At 44.9% G+C, this 17,797-nt stretch overlaps 1 protein-coding gene across 1 annotated transcript; it reads left to right on the top strand.

The window, feature by feature from the left end:
• Positions 1-4,591: 4,591 nt before the first annotated feature.
• T265_14169 (hypothetical protein) lies at positions 4,592-14,679 on the top strand (the record flags this gene model as incomplete). Its single annotated transcript, XM_009172324.1, is given in 6 exon segments — positions 4,592-4,731; positions 6,338-6,434; positions 6,494-6,644; positions 6,650-6,775; positions 9,173-9,314; positions 14,483-14,679. Coding segments are annotated over 6 exon segments (822 nt in total), but the record flags the coding sequence as incomplete, so codon positions are not given.
• Positions 14,680-17,797: the final 3,118 nt, after the last annotated feature.

Below are 17,797 nucleotides of genomic sequence, written 5' to 3' on the forward strand. Positions count from 1 at the left end.
CCCAGTCCCTAATGAGGGTGGGAGGTCATCCGGACCAGGAGCTCGGTGGCACTCGAGGGGAGATATGCAATCATAAATCCCCTAAAGCCGCGGGGAGTTCCAGTTTCACCGTCCAGGATTCTGGTGTAGTTTGGCAATCCGACTGAGCGGCAGAAGGTGGCCACGAAGTCATTCTCCAAAGTGCTCAGTTCGGCTATCAAGGCATCCTTTATTGGAAATGGCCGCACCAGTTTGACTCTTGATAGTTTCGCTCACAGGTAGTGTCCGAGAACCAGTCACAGGGATCAACTGAACTAATCTAGCATTCTAGGCATTCTTCACCTTCTTCATTTCCACAGCCTCCCGTGTTCAGCCGGCTTCACGATTGACGCGCACGCTGAGTGTCNGGCCGCACCAGTTTGACTCTTGATAGTTTCGCTCACAGGTAGTGTCCGAGAACCAGTCACAGGGATCAACTGAACTAATCTAGCATTTTAGGCATTCTTCACCTTCTTCATTTCCACAGCCCCCCGTGTTCAGCAGGCTTCACGATTGACGCGCACGCTGAGTGTCAGGTGCTGTCTGACAATTCGGGCTGAGTTATGTTCGGGACCTGTGGCAACATTCCTCCAAGATTCAAGGAACGGAAATTTCTCATCGGGGATAGGGCGCTTGAGCGGACCTGGTAGCGCCGAGCGACTGGCAGAACTCGCTGAACTGTGTAATGACCTGGTGCTCTCGCTCCATTACGAATCGACATTCAACGTGGGGTAGCTGGAAGAGTTCAGAAGATGGTTCCTATGGGTTCGTTTAAATTCGGGATCTGCTAGCCCATCCGTTACTAAGTCTTCCGTCCGCCCTCTTAAACGACCATGAAAAGCCGAGAGAAGTGACTCCGGACGAGTGTTTGGTCACAATCTACTCTAGTGGCAGTTAGTTACTGATCCGCGCCGTTGGTAGCTCGTGATGATGTGATCAATCAGGGTCCGTGGCTGGCACGTTGCTGGATGACATCATGTTACCAGACGACTGCCGTTATTTCGGAAGTTAGCAGTGCACAAAAGCAATCTGCAGTCACATGAAGCAGTCGGCCCTCATTGGTTGTAAGCGCCGAGTGCAATCTAAGTCGATCACCCGATAAGTCTCAGATACGCTATGTCTGCCCACTTGTACATTCAAGTCCCCAGAAATTACCACGATATCTTAGGTTTTAGCTCACCTTAACGGGCACTGAGGGTGTCATAAAATTTCTTTGATAGTGTCAGGGCTACAGTCGTTTGGGGCGTAAGCAGAAGCCTCTCACTTGTGAGGGTTCTTCAAGCTGTTGACTTAGGCCGATACCGACCCATGCATATCATGCCACTGTGACCTATGGATCGCCAGAAGTGCGCAGACGAAAGCAGGTGGAGAGTGGCGTGACAGTTATCTCAGCAACTATTCTTGTTGATTTCTTGTCTCTGATACGCAGTGCACATCAATGTCAAGCGAGTCCAATGTGGGAGCAAGGCCAACTTGTCGTCCTGTTTGCTTCATAGTGCGAGTAATAAACACAGTCGGACAAACTGGGCGTCGAGGCGTGATGAATGATTTCGAGATGCCTGTGACTGTCGGTGCCGGCTGTTCCGCAGGTCTTGTGTCCAAGATCAATGCAAGTAGAACAGGATCGCCACTGATAACGGATGGGCCTACAAGAAGAGTACTGTTAATAGGGTTGGAGAGGAAAAATGGAAAAGCCTATGGGTAAGGAAAAGGGGCGTCAGCAGTAGCTTCTTTTTGCTCACCCACCATGCTGGATGCAGCAATTAAAGCGACTCGGCTGACGACACCAGGTGACGGTTGATGTGAGAATTGTGGCTGTACTCGTTTGTGCTGCCAGAGTGACAGACCTAGACAGGACGAATAGTCTTCAATCAAGGCATGTGGTTCAAAAGCCTGATGAAAGCGGTATTCGGCGAAAAATCCCAGTGCCACCCCACATGTTCCAACCCAAAACCTGGTGGATCAATAGACTGTTGATCTAACCATTGACCAACCTGGTATGAAAGGCTGCGAATGTCACACGGATACCCTCCAGTATAGCTCAATGGGTCAAGGAATCTACTCTAGTGGCAGTTAGTTACTGATCCGCGCCGTTGGTAGCTCGTGATGATGTGATCAATCAGGGTCCGTGGCTGACACGTTGCTGGATGACATCATGTTACCAGACGACTGCCGTTATTTCGGAAGTTAGCAGTGCACAAAAGCAATCTGCAGTCACATGAAGCAGTCGGCCCTCATTGGTTGTAAGCGCCGAGTGCAATCTAAGTCGATCACCCGATAAGTCTCAGATACGCTATGTCTGCCCACTTGTACATTCAAGTCCCCAGAAATTACCACGATATCTTAGGTTTTAGCTCACCTTAACGGGCACTGAGGGTGTCATAAAATTTCTTTGATAGTGTCAGGGCTACAGTCGTTTGGGGCGTAAGCAGAAGCCTCTCACTTGTGAGGGTTCTTCAAGCTGTTGACTTAGGCCGATACCGACCCATGCATATCATGCCACTGTGACCTATGGATCGCCAGAAGTGCGCAGACGAAAGCAGGTGGAGAGTGGCGTGACAGTTATCTCAGCAACTATTCTTGTTGATTTCTTGTCTCTGATACGCAGTGCACATCAATGTCAAGCGAGTCCAATGTGGGAGCAAGGCCAACTTGTCGTCCTGTTTGCTTCATAGTGCGAGTAATAAACACAGTCGGACAAACTGGGCGTCGAGGCGTGATGAATGATTTCGAGATGCCTGTGACTGTCGGTGCCGGCTGTTCCGCAGGTCTTGTGTCCAAGATCAATGCAAGTAGAACAGGATCGCCACTGATAACGGATGGGCCTACAAGAAGAGTACTGTTAATAGGGTTGGAGAGGAAAAATGGAAAAGCCTATGGGTAAGGAAAAGGGGCGTCAGCAGTAGCTTCTTTTTGCTCACCCACCATGCTGGATGCAGCAATTAAAGCGACTCGGCTGACGACACCAGGTGACGGTTGATGTGAGAATTGTGGCTGTACTCGTTTGTGCTGCCAGAGTGACAGACCTAGACAGGACGAATAGTCTTCAATCAAGGCATGTGGTTCAAAAGCCTGATGAAAGCGGTATTCGGCGAAAAATCCCAGTGCCACCCCACATGTTCCAACCCAAAACCTGGTGGATCAATAGACTGTTGATCTAACCATTGACCAACCTGGTATGAAAGGCTGCGAATGTCACACGGATACCCTCCAGTATAGCTCAATGGGTCAAGGAGGCACATCAACCATCGTACCTCGGTAGGGTTCAGTCTGTTCGTTACGAACAGTCCGAATCACGCTATCTTGGCCTTTACTCTGTCTTTGATAGACAAGCTGAAGTCCTGTGGCCGTGAAAGCTACTTTCACCCTTACGAGCAATTTGTACCTGCAGCGTATACAAATGGGAGTTTTATTGAGACGAGTCTTAAGGATTGTACAACAATCCCACTCGAATACCCGAAATTGACCTCAATGATGACGTGTATGTTGTCCCTGTCAAACAATATCCTACTTTTAGTGTCAACAAAAGACTCAACTAAATATTCTGACTTGCGTTTTCTTCTAAATTGTATTCAAGATATCGGAGTATTTTTGTTTGGATAGCACTACTTACAAAGTTTGTGGAAACTTTTCTACAGCTTTTTTTACGGTTTCGCCCTTCTTGTGGCTCATCAAACACTCCTAGTCCCTGAATTTTCATCGGCATTATTACATAGGAAAACATTAATTTGTACATAATTGGAGGTATCTACCCAATTGCAGTTTACTTGCTTATGAGTGTGACTGATGTCAAATCGGAGGTTGGGTTAGCCTCCCTGATGAGCCTCGAGAAGAGTGAAGCCCGTAGTTACCTTATGATTAGTTTTTATTGATCTTGTAAGTAGTGTTGTGTCGGGTTCTACTCTCTTCCCCATCCGTTAAGTTGTGACGGTTGTTCGGTGCATCGAAGAGGAGCACGAGGACTGACATAATTAAGGTTACTCACGTCTAGACATAGTCGGTCCTAGGTTTAAACTACAGTAACTTCCGCAGTAACGGTAACTACCTGCAGTTCAAACTCGCAACTTGCCCAAGGCTCATTTTCTCCGTTTTTTTTTCATTTTGGACTTCGTGCTAGTTCCTGCTACCGTCAACAGCTCACGCTTTTGTCCGTAGAGGTCTTCATGTGGTTCGCTCCCCCAACCCATTTGTTGGGTCGTCCACCTTCAAGTAGCTACAATAGGGCATCATTAAATGGTGGGCGCGTTGGTGGACTGAAGCTACCGCCCTTTTATCGATAGAGTAATGTGCTATTTCTGCCCGTTGCTCACGGGTTTTCCTAATATTTGAACATACCCTTCCGTGGGATTTCACGCTGACGTGATAAGGAAACCACGAATTACTTATTCCATCTTGAGATCAAGTGATTTTTGTGTTAACGCCTGCATGAGAGTTCCCTGTTAATGACTACCTCCCCACTAGGGGTCGACTGCGAAATAAGGTTAGGTAAGTGTCGGAATGTGGCATTATCTCGGCTGTTTTTCGAACTTGACTGCGGTGATAGTGCTGATAAATGACTCGCTGCGTCTTTGTTCCAGATTTGCCCCGATTCTGCCTGTATCTATGTTCATTTTGGCAAAGCTAAAGGACACAGTAGTTATCCACCCGAAATACTTTGGTACTGATCTGAAGGAAACCATCGAACACGAGCTAAATGCGCGGTTCGCGAACAAGGTGAGCTTTATTTCTACGTGTTGGTGAATTGAATTGCGTTTGCACTGCTTTTCCGTCTTGTGCCTAGAACTTGTCAGATGAAAATTCGTGCTATGTGGAGTGAAGGAAAACTATGTTCACAGCGGAAAACCTCACCATTTACCACAGTCATTAAACAGGGCACGCGAACACTGTACGAATCATCACAACACACATTCAGCTAGGTTTCGCTTCACAGGTACTCTTCGGTCTTGCCTTACACAAGCTTAGGGATCATAGAAAGTAAAACCCTAGTGGGTATCCAGCTGTTTTTCGCCCAGTAGGGTGGTCTTCCTTGGTTGTTTGTTCGCCAAGCTTAGCAGTTGGACTGAAAACGTTTCGACTTCAATCGAGGAAACATCCTCATTGCACTGACGATGCTTCCTTGAACAGACCAACGACCACATAGCGTACCCGAGCTACCCACATTCCGCAAAATCACCGGTCATCTTCCTTGATTGAATGCGGCCTTTTACTTAATCGGCCATCAAGCACGGTGGCAACGGCTGTCAGGAAAAAGTGTCCCTCATAGACCCCTTTCCCAATGTTGCCGCACGATATCTCCTTCTGATGAGTATAGCCGCGTGGCAAGCCTCTATTTGAGATCAACATATACAGTAGTTTTGTCACACTCCACTATAGTATCGTTAAGTTTGGTTCCAAAGTCGATACTGCTCTATAACCTTTTCTGCTCTGCAATTCTTCTCGATTGGCGATCGTTTTAGCGTAGATCAACCGAAAACTATTTCAGCTTGAAGGTACTTCACCATATCGAATGACAGCCGTGATCGATCTTGTCTAGAATTCCGCAACGTGCTCTCACTAAGAGTTTGCGAACCCTTAGTTGATTTCACTATATTTTAACCTGCATTATGTCCTTTGGATCATGGAGGACGATTACTGAACATTCAACTTTGGGACAGCTGTTCCTTTTTTGAGAATAACTCACGTCATTCTCTCGTTGGCCTTGTAATCAGTAATAATAATACGCCACGCTGTGAATTCATTTTATTTGCAAACAGCCCAAAGGAACATTAGAATCCATGATCGAAGGCTTGAGACAGCTCAGCGGTTAAAGCACCAGCTTGCAGACCGGAAGGTCCGTGGTCTGAACCCAACCTTATCATCACTACTGCTCCTGTCTAGGCTTCGGCAACTTGACAGTATCCCAGCCCTCGTGCCTCCTTCCATTGGCATGGCAGCTAGGCACCAGAAAGGGGCAACGCTGAACGATGGTCCTTTATGGTGGAGCGTATGTTCACTTATTCAGAGCAACTTTTCTGGAACCCTCTCCGGTCACATGCAAATTTGCTCCTCTAAGCGTCTTTCCTACGCCCAAATCCTTATAATCACATCACACTTCTAATTTGGTTGGGAAAATGTTGTTATTGTTTCACATTCCGAACTTGCACGTTCATATGATCCACCTCCTCGTATTTTCACGAAATTCGTGGGTGTTACTTATGGATATTATGAAAAGTTTGCAATACATACACTAAACGTTGTTTTGCTCTCTAAACTAATCTTGGGACAGGGCATGCGCTGATATTGCAACCTCTAACACTCTTTGTCCTGTATTCCATTTAAGCTTGTGTACAAAGTTGGATTGTGCATTTCGCTGTGGGACCTAGTGGAAGTTCAAGAAAGCTTCATATCTGATGTAGACGGTGCCTATCATACTGCAGGTAAGATTCTAGTAGGTGTTCTACCTTATCCAGCCATTGTTTATTCGGTCCTATTTTAGTAACTTTTCGTTTCGTCTGCTTTCGACCGGCAATTGGTGAGGTTCTCTTGGGTACGGTAAAGTCATGCTCGAAAAGCGGAATTCGTGTGTCGTTGAATTTTTTCGACGAGGTTTATATCCCAGTGGACAAATTACGCCATCCTTCGAAATTGTTAGTCCTGAGTTCCACGTACCAAACTCTCTGTTTCGTTCCAGTGATTATGAACAAAGTTCGTGGATATGGGAATATGATTACGAAGGGGAGACGGCAGAATTACGGATAGATAAGAACGACACAATCCGGTATGCGTCATGTGTACAACACACCTTGTGTGAAATTATCTTCATATCACTCCCGATTTATGCTACTTTTATCTCTCTTTTCTGGCGTGGTCTCAACCAGGATAATCGCTATATCGGCGTTTGAGACATGAACCGACTGCGTTTATTTCTCCAATGTTGATGTGTTTGCCCATTAGCTCGTGACACTTCGCGCCGGTGTGTTAACGGCATACGTGCGAAACAAGCGCGTAAGGAAAGTCACACCTTTTGATAACTCTAGTAGAGGTGAATTGGGAAGCGACTGTTAGTAACAGGTGTGCTTTTAAAGGACTTATGGCAGCACCCGCTGATGCCACTGAATCAAGGCAATGGTGCATTTTAGTTTACCATTTCTAAAGTGCAACCGTTTCAGGCAGGAACCAGCCAGGCTTTTGGACTGACTATTGGGAAACATTGGAGAACGCCTGGACATGACCAAAATGTAGCAGGTGTTGTTAAGCTTTGTTAAAATGTCTTGAAGTGACCGTATCGTCCTTCTTGTCGGTTCACTCAGTACGGAAAAGTGTAGAGCAGTTCGTTTTGAAAGCTAAAATTAACCTAGTAGTAGCGTATACTAAAACTTTTCTTCATTTTCACTGATTTTATCTCCAGCTGCATTGTTGTGCCTGACCTGAACTGCTAGAAGTTCCTGTTTTTTATAAAAGAATAACAGTGTGGGACGATGCATTTCACTGGTTTCCAGCAGGCCCTATTTGAAAGATAAAGGGCAGCATTTTCAGTTGAATTCGGGACCACACCTTCAGTATTATCGGGTCGTCAATTGGAAAACAATAAAAAGGGAATAAATTCTCATTTATGGTTACCGTAGAGTCCTCTCGAAACCGACACTTGATGAAGTTACGAAGCGTGAGTCTTCATAAACTACTTACGAATGGCCCATTTTAATTCCACTCCAGTCCCTCTTTTTATATAGGCTACAACATTTCATTACTATCAAGTTGCTTTTATCACAATCAGATTTATCGCGTGCCAAAACAGTAGGCATGAATGGTGTACGACGTTTTATCTCGCTGCTCTATTCCACTCCGAGCCTACTTACCGACGGCAGCAGTATCCGTTTCCTCTTATGCTTACCTAGCGCGATACAGCGCCAGACCGTTACATCTTCAGTTCATTCGTTCGCCTTTTTGGGGGGTTGGGTGGGGTGGTTGGAGCAACCAGGCACAAAGTAACAACACGCACTTACGAACGTCCGTATCACTGGGATGCCATTATCAATCGAGTGGCTATCCATTAATGTATTTTTCGATTCTTGGGTCTAGTAACAGTCTGTTCCTGCCTTGTGCAATGTCCCACCCAATTCAAACTGTTAGTCACTGGCACACGCGTGTGTCCAGCTAACCGCATTTCCACTTACTTTCACTGCAGATTTGAGTGTCGCTTTCAATAACGCTTATAAGCCTAATTAAAACGTCGTCCAGCAGTAGCACTCTTTCGGTGCCTAACTGCCATGCCACACAAAGTAGGCACGAGGGATGGAATACTACCAGGTTGCCCAAGCTTAGACAGGCTTGTTGGATTGAAATGCTTCTGGAATGTAGGGTGTGCTCGTAACCCATCTGTTCTCGAACCCGACGCTGTCAAAACACAAACGGTGTCTCATATGGCCAAAACAATTTTCACAGCTTCGTATACACATCTGCGCCGTGTGGAACACTGCTGCAATACTGGTTAGGATCATGCCTGCCGATGGAGCAGTAGACGAAACTGTTTACTTTGTTAGCTCTGTCATTTTCGATGGTCTGGCAAAGCGCGAAACGAAACCGTTCCAGGGGCGTTTGTCCACTTGCACTGCCGATGGTGTACGTGTGACATCATTATAAGCTTATAAGCTTATAATTTCTCCACTGCCCTCTGCTGAGTACGCCCCTTGTACTATTTCCTCAGTTTGATTTTAGGTTACCACTTTTCTGTCGCTCCGGTACTCGTATGGTCACTGACCCACCATTTAATACAAGACTCTGCTGTGTATTGGCGTTATTGAAATAGGGAGTCGTGAACCCGGAGGCGCCGTTATTAATCGTTACTCTGGGATACGTACAGCCACCTCGGATCCTACACTTACCATACTTCCGTCCGATTTTTTCACTCTTGTTTTACCTGTCTACCTCTCTAAAATACCACCCGTTCCCACAACGCGTTTCGCACCACTGTGCAGGGAACACGAGGAATCAAGTGTACTTAACCAGCGGTTAGTCTGTGATCAACGCCACCCATATCATCAATACCTTAAGTGAAGAGTGATGCAAAGGATTATTTGAACTAACAGGTTGATTTCAACTGCGTTTCTTGCCCCGTATTTCCTGTTTGTTTGTTGCCTTACGAGCCAATAGCATTTTGTTCACCTGTCGCCCGCAGTTTTCGAGTGGTTGAAGAAATCTGGCAAGATCCAAATCCAGATGGACCTAAAACACTTCCCGGCGCTACCCAAGATCCTTCCGAAGTCGCAGATTCCCTAAACGAAGACCAGTTTTCCCACAATGTCGCCTACACAATAATCGTAAGCTGGTCGCCTTTCCTCCTCTCATGTTGCCTACGATATACCATGCTTGCCTTCTATTTTGCACCACCATCCATACGGTTGACATTATGTTTTATCGTCTACAGAATCCAAGTTACTCTTCTAGCTCTGTAGGAACTGTACTCATAAACACTGGGTACAGTTTGGTTTTCTTTAGAACATAAGGTTAGTGGAACTCGGGGAATGCGCCTATCAATGAGCCCCAAGAAGACTAAACCGGTGGTGCGTTGTCAAAACTTTTCAACAACCCCATTAGTAGCGTGTTCTGTCGAGAAAGTATAATTTGGTATCTCTACTGGTAACGTGAGGTGGCAACACGTCCACTTGAGGAATATCAAAGACTAGAGATTCGGCTGCATCCGTTGCTAACACTGAGAAAGGCATCTGGCTTAAGGAGGAACATCACTCGACAACGCAAGCTTGGAACCTGGATAATCTGGACTCCATCAGATAGGGAGAATAGTGACAGAGGTCAAAGGCTGACAGTGCTTGTTGCCAAGGCACAAACAGCAACAGTATTGACGCTGATGTTGCATGAGACAAGACTAGCGAAACAGAGCCGAACAGTAGTTTCAAAAGACATTCGGCAGTTGGAATTGCCCCATCCAGAAACTTGTTAGCAGGAATTGTCGGTAAACCAAGCTGCATCAACCCCAGAATGCTGTTAATTTGAATCAAGCTGCAAAACGGCATTTCGCTAAGTTTGTGAATCCCATTCTGAAGGGTAAAAAAGCGAGTCTTATAGCCATCAAAAGTCACTCAGTCAATACTCGCCAGTGACCATCCTTCCTTAGTGGGAAATGTTACTGCTTTGGTCGACCGAGATTCAGAAGGAAAGAAATACTGGGGCCCCTTGGAATTTGATCAGTCAATGATGATGACAAACGTTTTTTTTCTGTGTGCACCTTTAGGGTTGACCATTACTAACACGTGGTTTGGTCCAGGAAAATCTCACTAGCACCAGAATTGGATGGAGACATCTTACTGACCATATTATTACCCGAAAAAAAGATTTCAGAAACATAATGCTTGCCGAAGTCGTGCATGATGCTGAATTCAACAGGTTCCACTCTTGGTACTAGCGAAGAGGCGTGTCACCCTGAGAAAATTACACTGTTGTCCAACGAAAGGCTAGATATATGTAATGAAATTTCAGGATTGATTTCCCAAAAACGGACGGAACCAACTCTACGAGAATCCGTGAATAAAAAATGGACTAAAATGCACTGGAGGTAATTGGAATTAATGGATTAGTGCGAAGGGATTGGCTTGACAAGTATCTCAATACGATTCCGTCCATAGTTGAGCAGAGGAATTCAACTTTCAGTAGAATGTTGAAGTTGTCAGGCTCTATCACATGAGCAGGATTTCAAACCTCAGGAAACTGTCTCATCGAAAGTTTGTGTGAGCCTTAGAATGAGTGGCGGCTGCAGCGCAGTGAAAATGTCCAGTTGGGCGCATACCCCTGTCCTAATGAAGAGCTTTCTAGAGCACTGGAAACAGTTTGTGGACCACAAAACCAACATCTGCAACTCCTCTATAAAATCTGGATCTATCAAAGACCTAGAATGTATGCGTGTGTAGAAGATCCACTTGTCTACACCACTCAACAGCCCTTCGCAAATCGAATGGGTGCAACTGAATTGAATACTGTAACGTACAGAGAAGAAACATACTGGCGGTATTTCAACCTTGTACAGCCCAAAAAATAGCAGTTTCGCATGTGCAAGGCAGGAAAGTCTGTGGAACTAGTGGATTCTCCGTCGAAATGTTTAAGCTTAGTGAATAAGAACTACGAACGAAATTGCTTCATCTAATCCACTCAATATGGGAGGCTGTGTTCCATATGAATACAAGAATGCCACCTTAGTGCTTCTGTTCAAACGGAAGGTAGACAATTACCATGGAATTGTACTACTATGTAGTGCTAGCAAAATCCTGGCTAGAATTCTGGCGAAACGGATGAACGTAGGGATTTTGGGTGAAATCGTTCCAGAGGAACAGTGGGGATTCCGAAGTGGATGATGTATCCCTGGTTTCATTTTCTCAATGAGACATACAGTTCATGGACGCAACCAACCAATATACATCTTATTCCTTCACAAAGCCCTTCGATTCTGTGAGCAGAGAAGCACTTTGGGTCGTACTTGGGAACAGCCAAACTTGTTAGGCTTGTCATTTTATGCATCCCCTCCATCCGGGATGTGAAACTACGTATGCAGATTTCAACATGGACACGAGCAGTGATAAAGCAGGCCTGCCTTATACTGCTCACGTTATTCTGACCTGATCAGATCTGCATCTTCAAGTGATTCCCTTTTCCTGTTAGACGATTTCAATGCCCGGGTTGGTAATGATTGAGAAACCTGAAAGAAGATATCTGATTCAGTAAAGAAAACTACTCACAAGGTTGCTGAAAACTCTTTGACAGCCTACAACCGGTTCCGCCCTTCTTGGGGCCCATCAGGTAGGCGTAGTCCCCGAGCTTCCGTCAACCTTACGTTCTACTTGAAACCAAATTGTACTGTTTTCGAGAGATAGACTCATATCAACTGGATTTTCAGGGGAAACTTAACTGAATCTCTCGTTTATGATGTTCTTCAACCGAATGTGCTGCACGAAGACCGCCCCATGTTTCAGCTGGTACGATATATTGGAGATATCGTTATACATTCCCATAAGTGAAACTACTCACAGGGTCGAAGAGTTTTCAGCAACCCTGTGAGTAATTTCCTTTATGAAAATACACAGCAATATCGAATATCTTACCAATTGAAACGGAAGACGGCCTATGTGTTGTTCATTCAGTTGAACAGCATCATAAACGTGCGAGTCAGTTGAATCTCCCCTGAAAACCCAGCTGATACGCAAATGATTGTATTTGTTGAAGATATTGGGTTCTTTTGGAATCGAATCAGTGAATGGCAACGATGGAAGACTACCAGTGATAGGTGCAGCATCCGAACTCGCTATAACGAACACAGTTTCACGCGAGGCTTAGCAATGTGAACTTATACGGCACATAGTTGGGTACGCACCTTTCAGTTGACATTTGCTCGCGAAACACTAACTTAAATTCAATTGGCTGATTTCTGTGATAGAATTATCAATAGTAGCTGCATATCCAAGCTCATCGTAGGGTCAATAAACAGAGTCTTCCTGTCAGATAACGCAGACAGACGCGTGAAATAGCACAATAGCCTAGGTTACAACGACCGGATGGAACACAGGCAGGACATCCATAAGTTGAAATTACCAGTCGTCTGGTGTAACCGGGTTTTAGCAGTCTTTCAGAGAAGTGGCCAAATGTAGAAAATTCCCCCAACAACCTTCATCCCACTCATAATCCCGGTAGTAAACGTCCTATATGTTCTTAGTTGTTCATTAGATGTGTATGTAGTATCAGGAATTGAGGGCAGAGTATCCTGTGAGTTATTGAGGGATTCAGTACCAGTCGTTTGAGCAATCCTGCTTCCGTCTTGGTGCAATTGATTCGGTTAGTGCATACCAAAACGGAAGAAGGAGCCACAATGTAGTGCACATCTGTGGTCGTGCCGGGATTTGAACTCCGGATCTCTGCTATGTGGGGCAAGTGTGTTACCACTATCTCAACATCTGATACCGAACGATTTCAAATTTTCGCGTCTGAAGAGGCAAGCGGTGTGATTGTTCGGGCACCACTGACTATCCTGGCTGTTTCGTGTAACATCTGTTATCTAACACAACAACTGTCATAAGTGGCTAGTCCGATATAATTAATGACAGAACCCGATTCCGGCATTTCAGCTGCTCTTGTTCGGGCCTGGACAAGTTGAGAACCTAATTTTTTCTACTTACTTTGATATGGATGACAGTTTTGCGCTGTCAGGGTTGAGCCAGTGTTAACAGTCTATCCATGTGTTCTGATTTCTACGGAACCTACCGACTCCGTTTTATGTGCTAGATTTTCAACCTGTTTCGTTTCAATGATCCCACAGGACAAACATTTATTACTGATGGTCACTCTTGACTTTTCCACCGAAACAATTTACCAGTTGCCTTCACTAGGTCATCGTTTTCTTTTCTCTTTTAGGGATCTGTGGTTTCTGATGGCCTGGGCGTCACGTGCTGGTGGATCAGTTAGCGCATCTTTGAAATCACACCTCTTCACTTTCTTGTACAGACTCATTGAAAATACTATTCCATTTTAAATGTGACCCATCTGCTTCCTTCACTGGAACCGGTAGCTTGCGAGTAATGCCCAAGTATCACATTAGGACGGAACCATTTCTTCCCTCAAGAACTAAACAGATGAGTCGTCTAAGCTGCATCTCACTAGCCATGCCATTATTCTCCTGTCAAAGTGCTGGTGACTGTATTCGTTCGTTTCTCGTATCAATTCCGACTCCGATGACGAAACTGAACCAATCTAATTTTAGCGCATGGTTTGTAGTTGAACAACGGGCAACAAGGTTCTAACCGTTAACGCGACCCAAAAATGAACACTCTGAGAGAGCCATCCAAAATACTTGCTGGAAGTGTATAATGCCACATTTACGCATTGGCCCATCTTGCTGATGTTCCCCTCATGCTCAGTCCTGTCTCGGAAGCAATCGATTTCGGGGATGTGTTGGAATGTGAGAAATTCAGGAGTCGGAAAGGTGAATGGAAATACTTCCGTTCGAAACCAAACAGATGGACTGATTTCCCTCGAGTCGTCCGGGACAGCTAAATGTTGCTTTGAGGTCTTCACTGATAAAGTTACCCATTAATTGTTAGGCCTTGTAAAACCAATAAAATGGGACGTAAGTAAAACGCATCGTAGTTCGGAATGACACCGACAGCGCATTCTTTCCACTCATATGAGAGAGCACACTTGTGTAAAATGTGTAGAACTGAAGAATTGCCAAACATCTTTATTGTCTCTACAGCTATTAGTATTTTAGAACTAGAGCTGGGGTTCACCGTCAAACCTTTTCGTTGTGATGCATACTGAAAGCCCTCTGCTGAACAAACGGGGACAATCGAACACTTTACTACTGTGAAGCACCCACGGGCTTCTAACGGAAAAAAACTGTGAATAATATCCATCCATACCTGTTTATTTGATTGCTCTTGTTCGAATCCGGACGACCTGCCATCACTTGTGCCTTCTACCTACTGAATAGCGGCGGTGCACTGAAAGAACATCACTGCTGAGAGGACTTTTTTACGACATTAGTGTCATTGTTGACATCGCCGTCATGTATGTGGAGTTTAGAAGCTCTCTCGGTTATTCAGATTTCCTGACGGTTACTGAAAGGCACCCATGTGCGGTACAACCTGACCGACTGTATAGTCGGTTTCCAACTGCTACTTTGTATTAGCATTGCTAATTTTTGGAAGAACAATAATGAAAGGATTTTCCTAACCAGTTCACACCTCTGAAGTTATCGAGGCCTCATGGACGTTCTTTATTGGAAAACCAATGCCCATTTGTCAAGAGTAAGAGTGTCGCAACAAAACAGCGGTAATTTCTTGATATAATACTACTTTTTGGATTGCTCAAAACTCTTAAACGGTACAACACCGCTTTGGTCTTTTCGGAGGCTCATCAGCCTGGCTATATTTCTCTTGTGATGAATCAAGACTTGGCTTCACTGACATTGTGACCTGGGCCACAAGTTTGTTTAAGGACTATTAGACCGCGTGGCGCGCCAGAACCAGTCTGTGTTACGTATCATCTTTCCTGTCACGACAGCCGTATTATAGCGGCGTGATTGCTGGACATCTGTCGGAGCATGCCAGAACGAACAACAAGAAGTGATAGAAGAGCTGGTCCTCGTTATTGAAGCAGTGGTTTTCCTAACCCTTGGTTGTTTACCGATGTCCAGTCGCACACCAATTTTAATGTGCTTAGAAGTGTTGGAATTCGAACATACCAGTAGTTAGCACGTTGCTGCCATGAGGATAACTGTCCACCTCTCCGGAGTAACCAAAACCTCTGACGCTCTCCATTCGGCACATTATAATTCAGGGTCTCCTTATATTGCGTACTTCAGTCTGCCTGGCTCTCACACCAGCCGCCCAAACCAACATAGAAGACATCATTTTTCCAGGGATGTCAGCTGAAGCCCCCGCTAGGTTTGTTTTAAAGTGGACGCCGTTCAGCATCACATCCCCAACTACTTTAGCCTTTTGGGAATTTGGTGCGCTCCAGTATGGTTGCAGGGCAGGAGTGAGATGAAAACAAACGTTAACTGGAGCCTCTCCGTGAGGGCGCAATGATCCCTTAAGTCAGTTGCCACCGCTCCAGTGGCATATCCGAATTAGAATAGAGGATGAAAATAAGAATCAGCCAGATCATTCGGTCGTGGCACCATTTCGGTGTTGTCAATTTGGCAGTGGAAATGCCGGAGTGGATTCTCACATTGAAGGGAAGATCTCGTCTGAACACGAACTGTCCTGAGTTTTTTTTATGTATGTCACAGTGTCGAATTGCCTACTTGTTACTGAGGAGAATTCAATGACTCAGGCAGCCTAGATGGTCACTAGTATATCTGCCAAGCGGATAAACTTGCCCGTCTACTTGCATACTACTATTTGCAAATGTGTGACATGTCCGTCCCCACAAATGCCAAGTAACCTGCAACCATTCCGATGATCCATCGCTGTCCGTGCAATAGCAGACCTCAGTGCGTCACAGAAAAGAGGAAACCCACAAGCACCGTCTGATATAGTACTCACATGAGCATTTGCTGAACACAGATGTCATTTTGTCGTACTAATGGATGGATTACCCGCAAGATTGAGTGTACCTGCCTTAAAAAATCAAATAAAACATTCCATGTGGAATACAGTGGGCTTTGGCTACCTGCTCCACTGTGATTTCGGTCCTTCTAATGGGTGACACCACACAATCTGTTTTGTGTAAATATCGAAATATTTGGCCTAGTAAGACCGTTTAATTTGTAGCCAGGCTTTTGTGAAAAGAGGAAAAGTTGGATGCACAAACTGTTTGTATTTGCATGGAGTTGACAACGTCGTTAGACACCTATTGTTTCTCCATACTCCGCAATATCCAGTCTACCTAAGCATGTTACATATCGCCGAAGGGAGGTGACTTTTGAACCAACCTTGGCATCAAAATGCGTAATGGGCTGCTGGCCTGCTATCGGAGAAATGGAATAGTAAAATTGAAGGAGACCAGGGTTTTTCTGCACCCAAAATCAGTTTTGCTGTAGTAGCCTCCAATGAAAATACATGAATGTGTAGTGTAGTTCTCCGTTCCGATGGCAACCCTCCATCATTTTTTTAAAAGATATGTACGACTTGAAGGGATACTACTTATAAGGTTGCTGACAACTGTCTAACAGCAATCTCATGAAAAGTAGCGCTTCAAACAAATATACTGCAATCTCTCGAGTATCTTTGTGCAGCAAGTTCAGCTATGAAATATTATAAGACATTTAGTTGAGTCTCCGGTCTCAACCAAATCGATGTGCAAATGAGTGGGTTTCGCGTACATGTGACTTCTTTGTATCAGCCCTCTGAAGAATGAGGGCCTTTTTGCTCAATGAATTCGAAATCAAGTTGCTTACAGTATAACTGGCTTTCAGTGGTTGCTCCACCTGACAACACTATCCCATTCGGACTAGAAGAACCTATGGAACCTATGAATACTTGCTACCCTGAGATCAGCAAACAATCGTCACGTCGTAGACATCAAGGAGTAAACAACTGTTGGTTTCGAGAACTGTCTACATCTAGATCTTGACCTTTACACTCATTTTATGTGGTGTCACTTTCTGTATACTTAAACTGGTTTAACAGCATTCAGGATGTTAGGGTATGTTGTTCGGGTCCGATGGATACAAACGTTCTCAGATGGCGTCTAGATCTTGACCTTTACACTCCTTTTATGTGGTGTCACTTTCTGTATACTCAAACTGGTTTAACAGCATTCAGGATCTTAGGGTATGTTGTTCGAGTCCGATGGATACAAACGTTCTCAGATGGCATCAGTTTTTAACCAATCACAAGAAGAACGTTTAGCTCGCACGCATTTCCGTAGCTGACTGCACATAAATGGAGCATATCCTTCCTGTCTGCATCCTGGAAAGCCAGATGTATTGTTTTCCAGGTACGACAAATTAAGTGCTACAAATACTTCTAAAATTTTGAAGCCCAGTTTAATGTGAGCTTCTTGATCGTTCCACCTAACCGCATTTTCCAAGAACTTGTAATTGAAGTTAGTTGCTTACCGTGATCGAGTTAGGTAATTGGATTTCGCAGATAGGTGACAGGCGGCTACTGCTGTCACAGAGTCTTCATTTGAAGAATGTACACAACTGACAGTGCATACGACCCTGAAGAGCCATTAAGCCTAATTTAATGGGTGATCCTCTCGTGCAACGTGAACTTTTAGTTCATGTTTTAAGGGTACGAAGCTGAAGACTTGTTAGTACATTTTTAGTGAATCCTGCAAGTCCGCTTTGTTTAAA

Source organism: Opisthorchis viverrini (genome assembly GCF_000715545.1).
Source record: "Opisthorchis viverrini unplaced genomic scaffold opera_v5_151, whole genome shotgun sequence".
Taxonomy (NCBI): Eukaryota; Metazoa; Platyhelminthes; class Trematoda; order Opisthorchiida; family Opisthorchiidae; genus Opisthorchis; species Opisthorchis viverrini.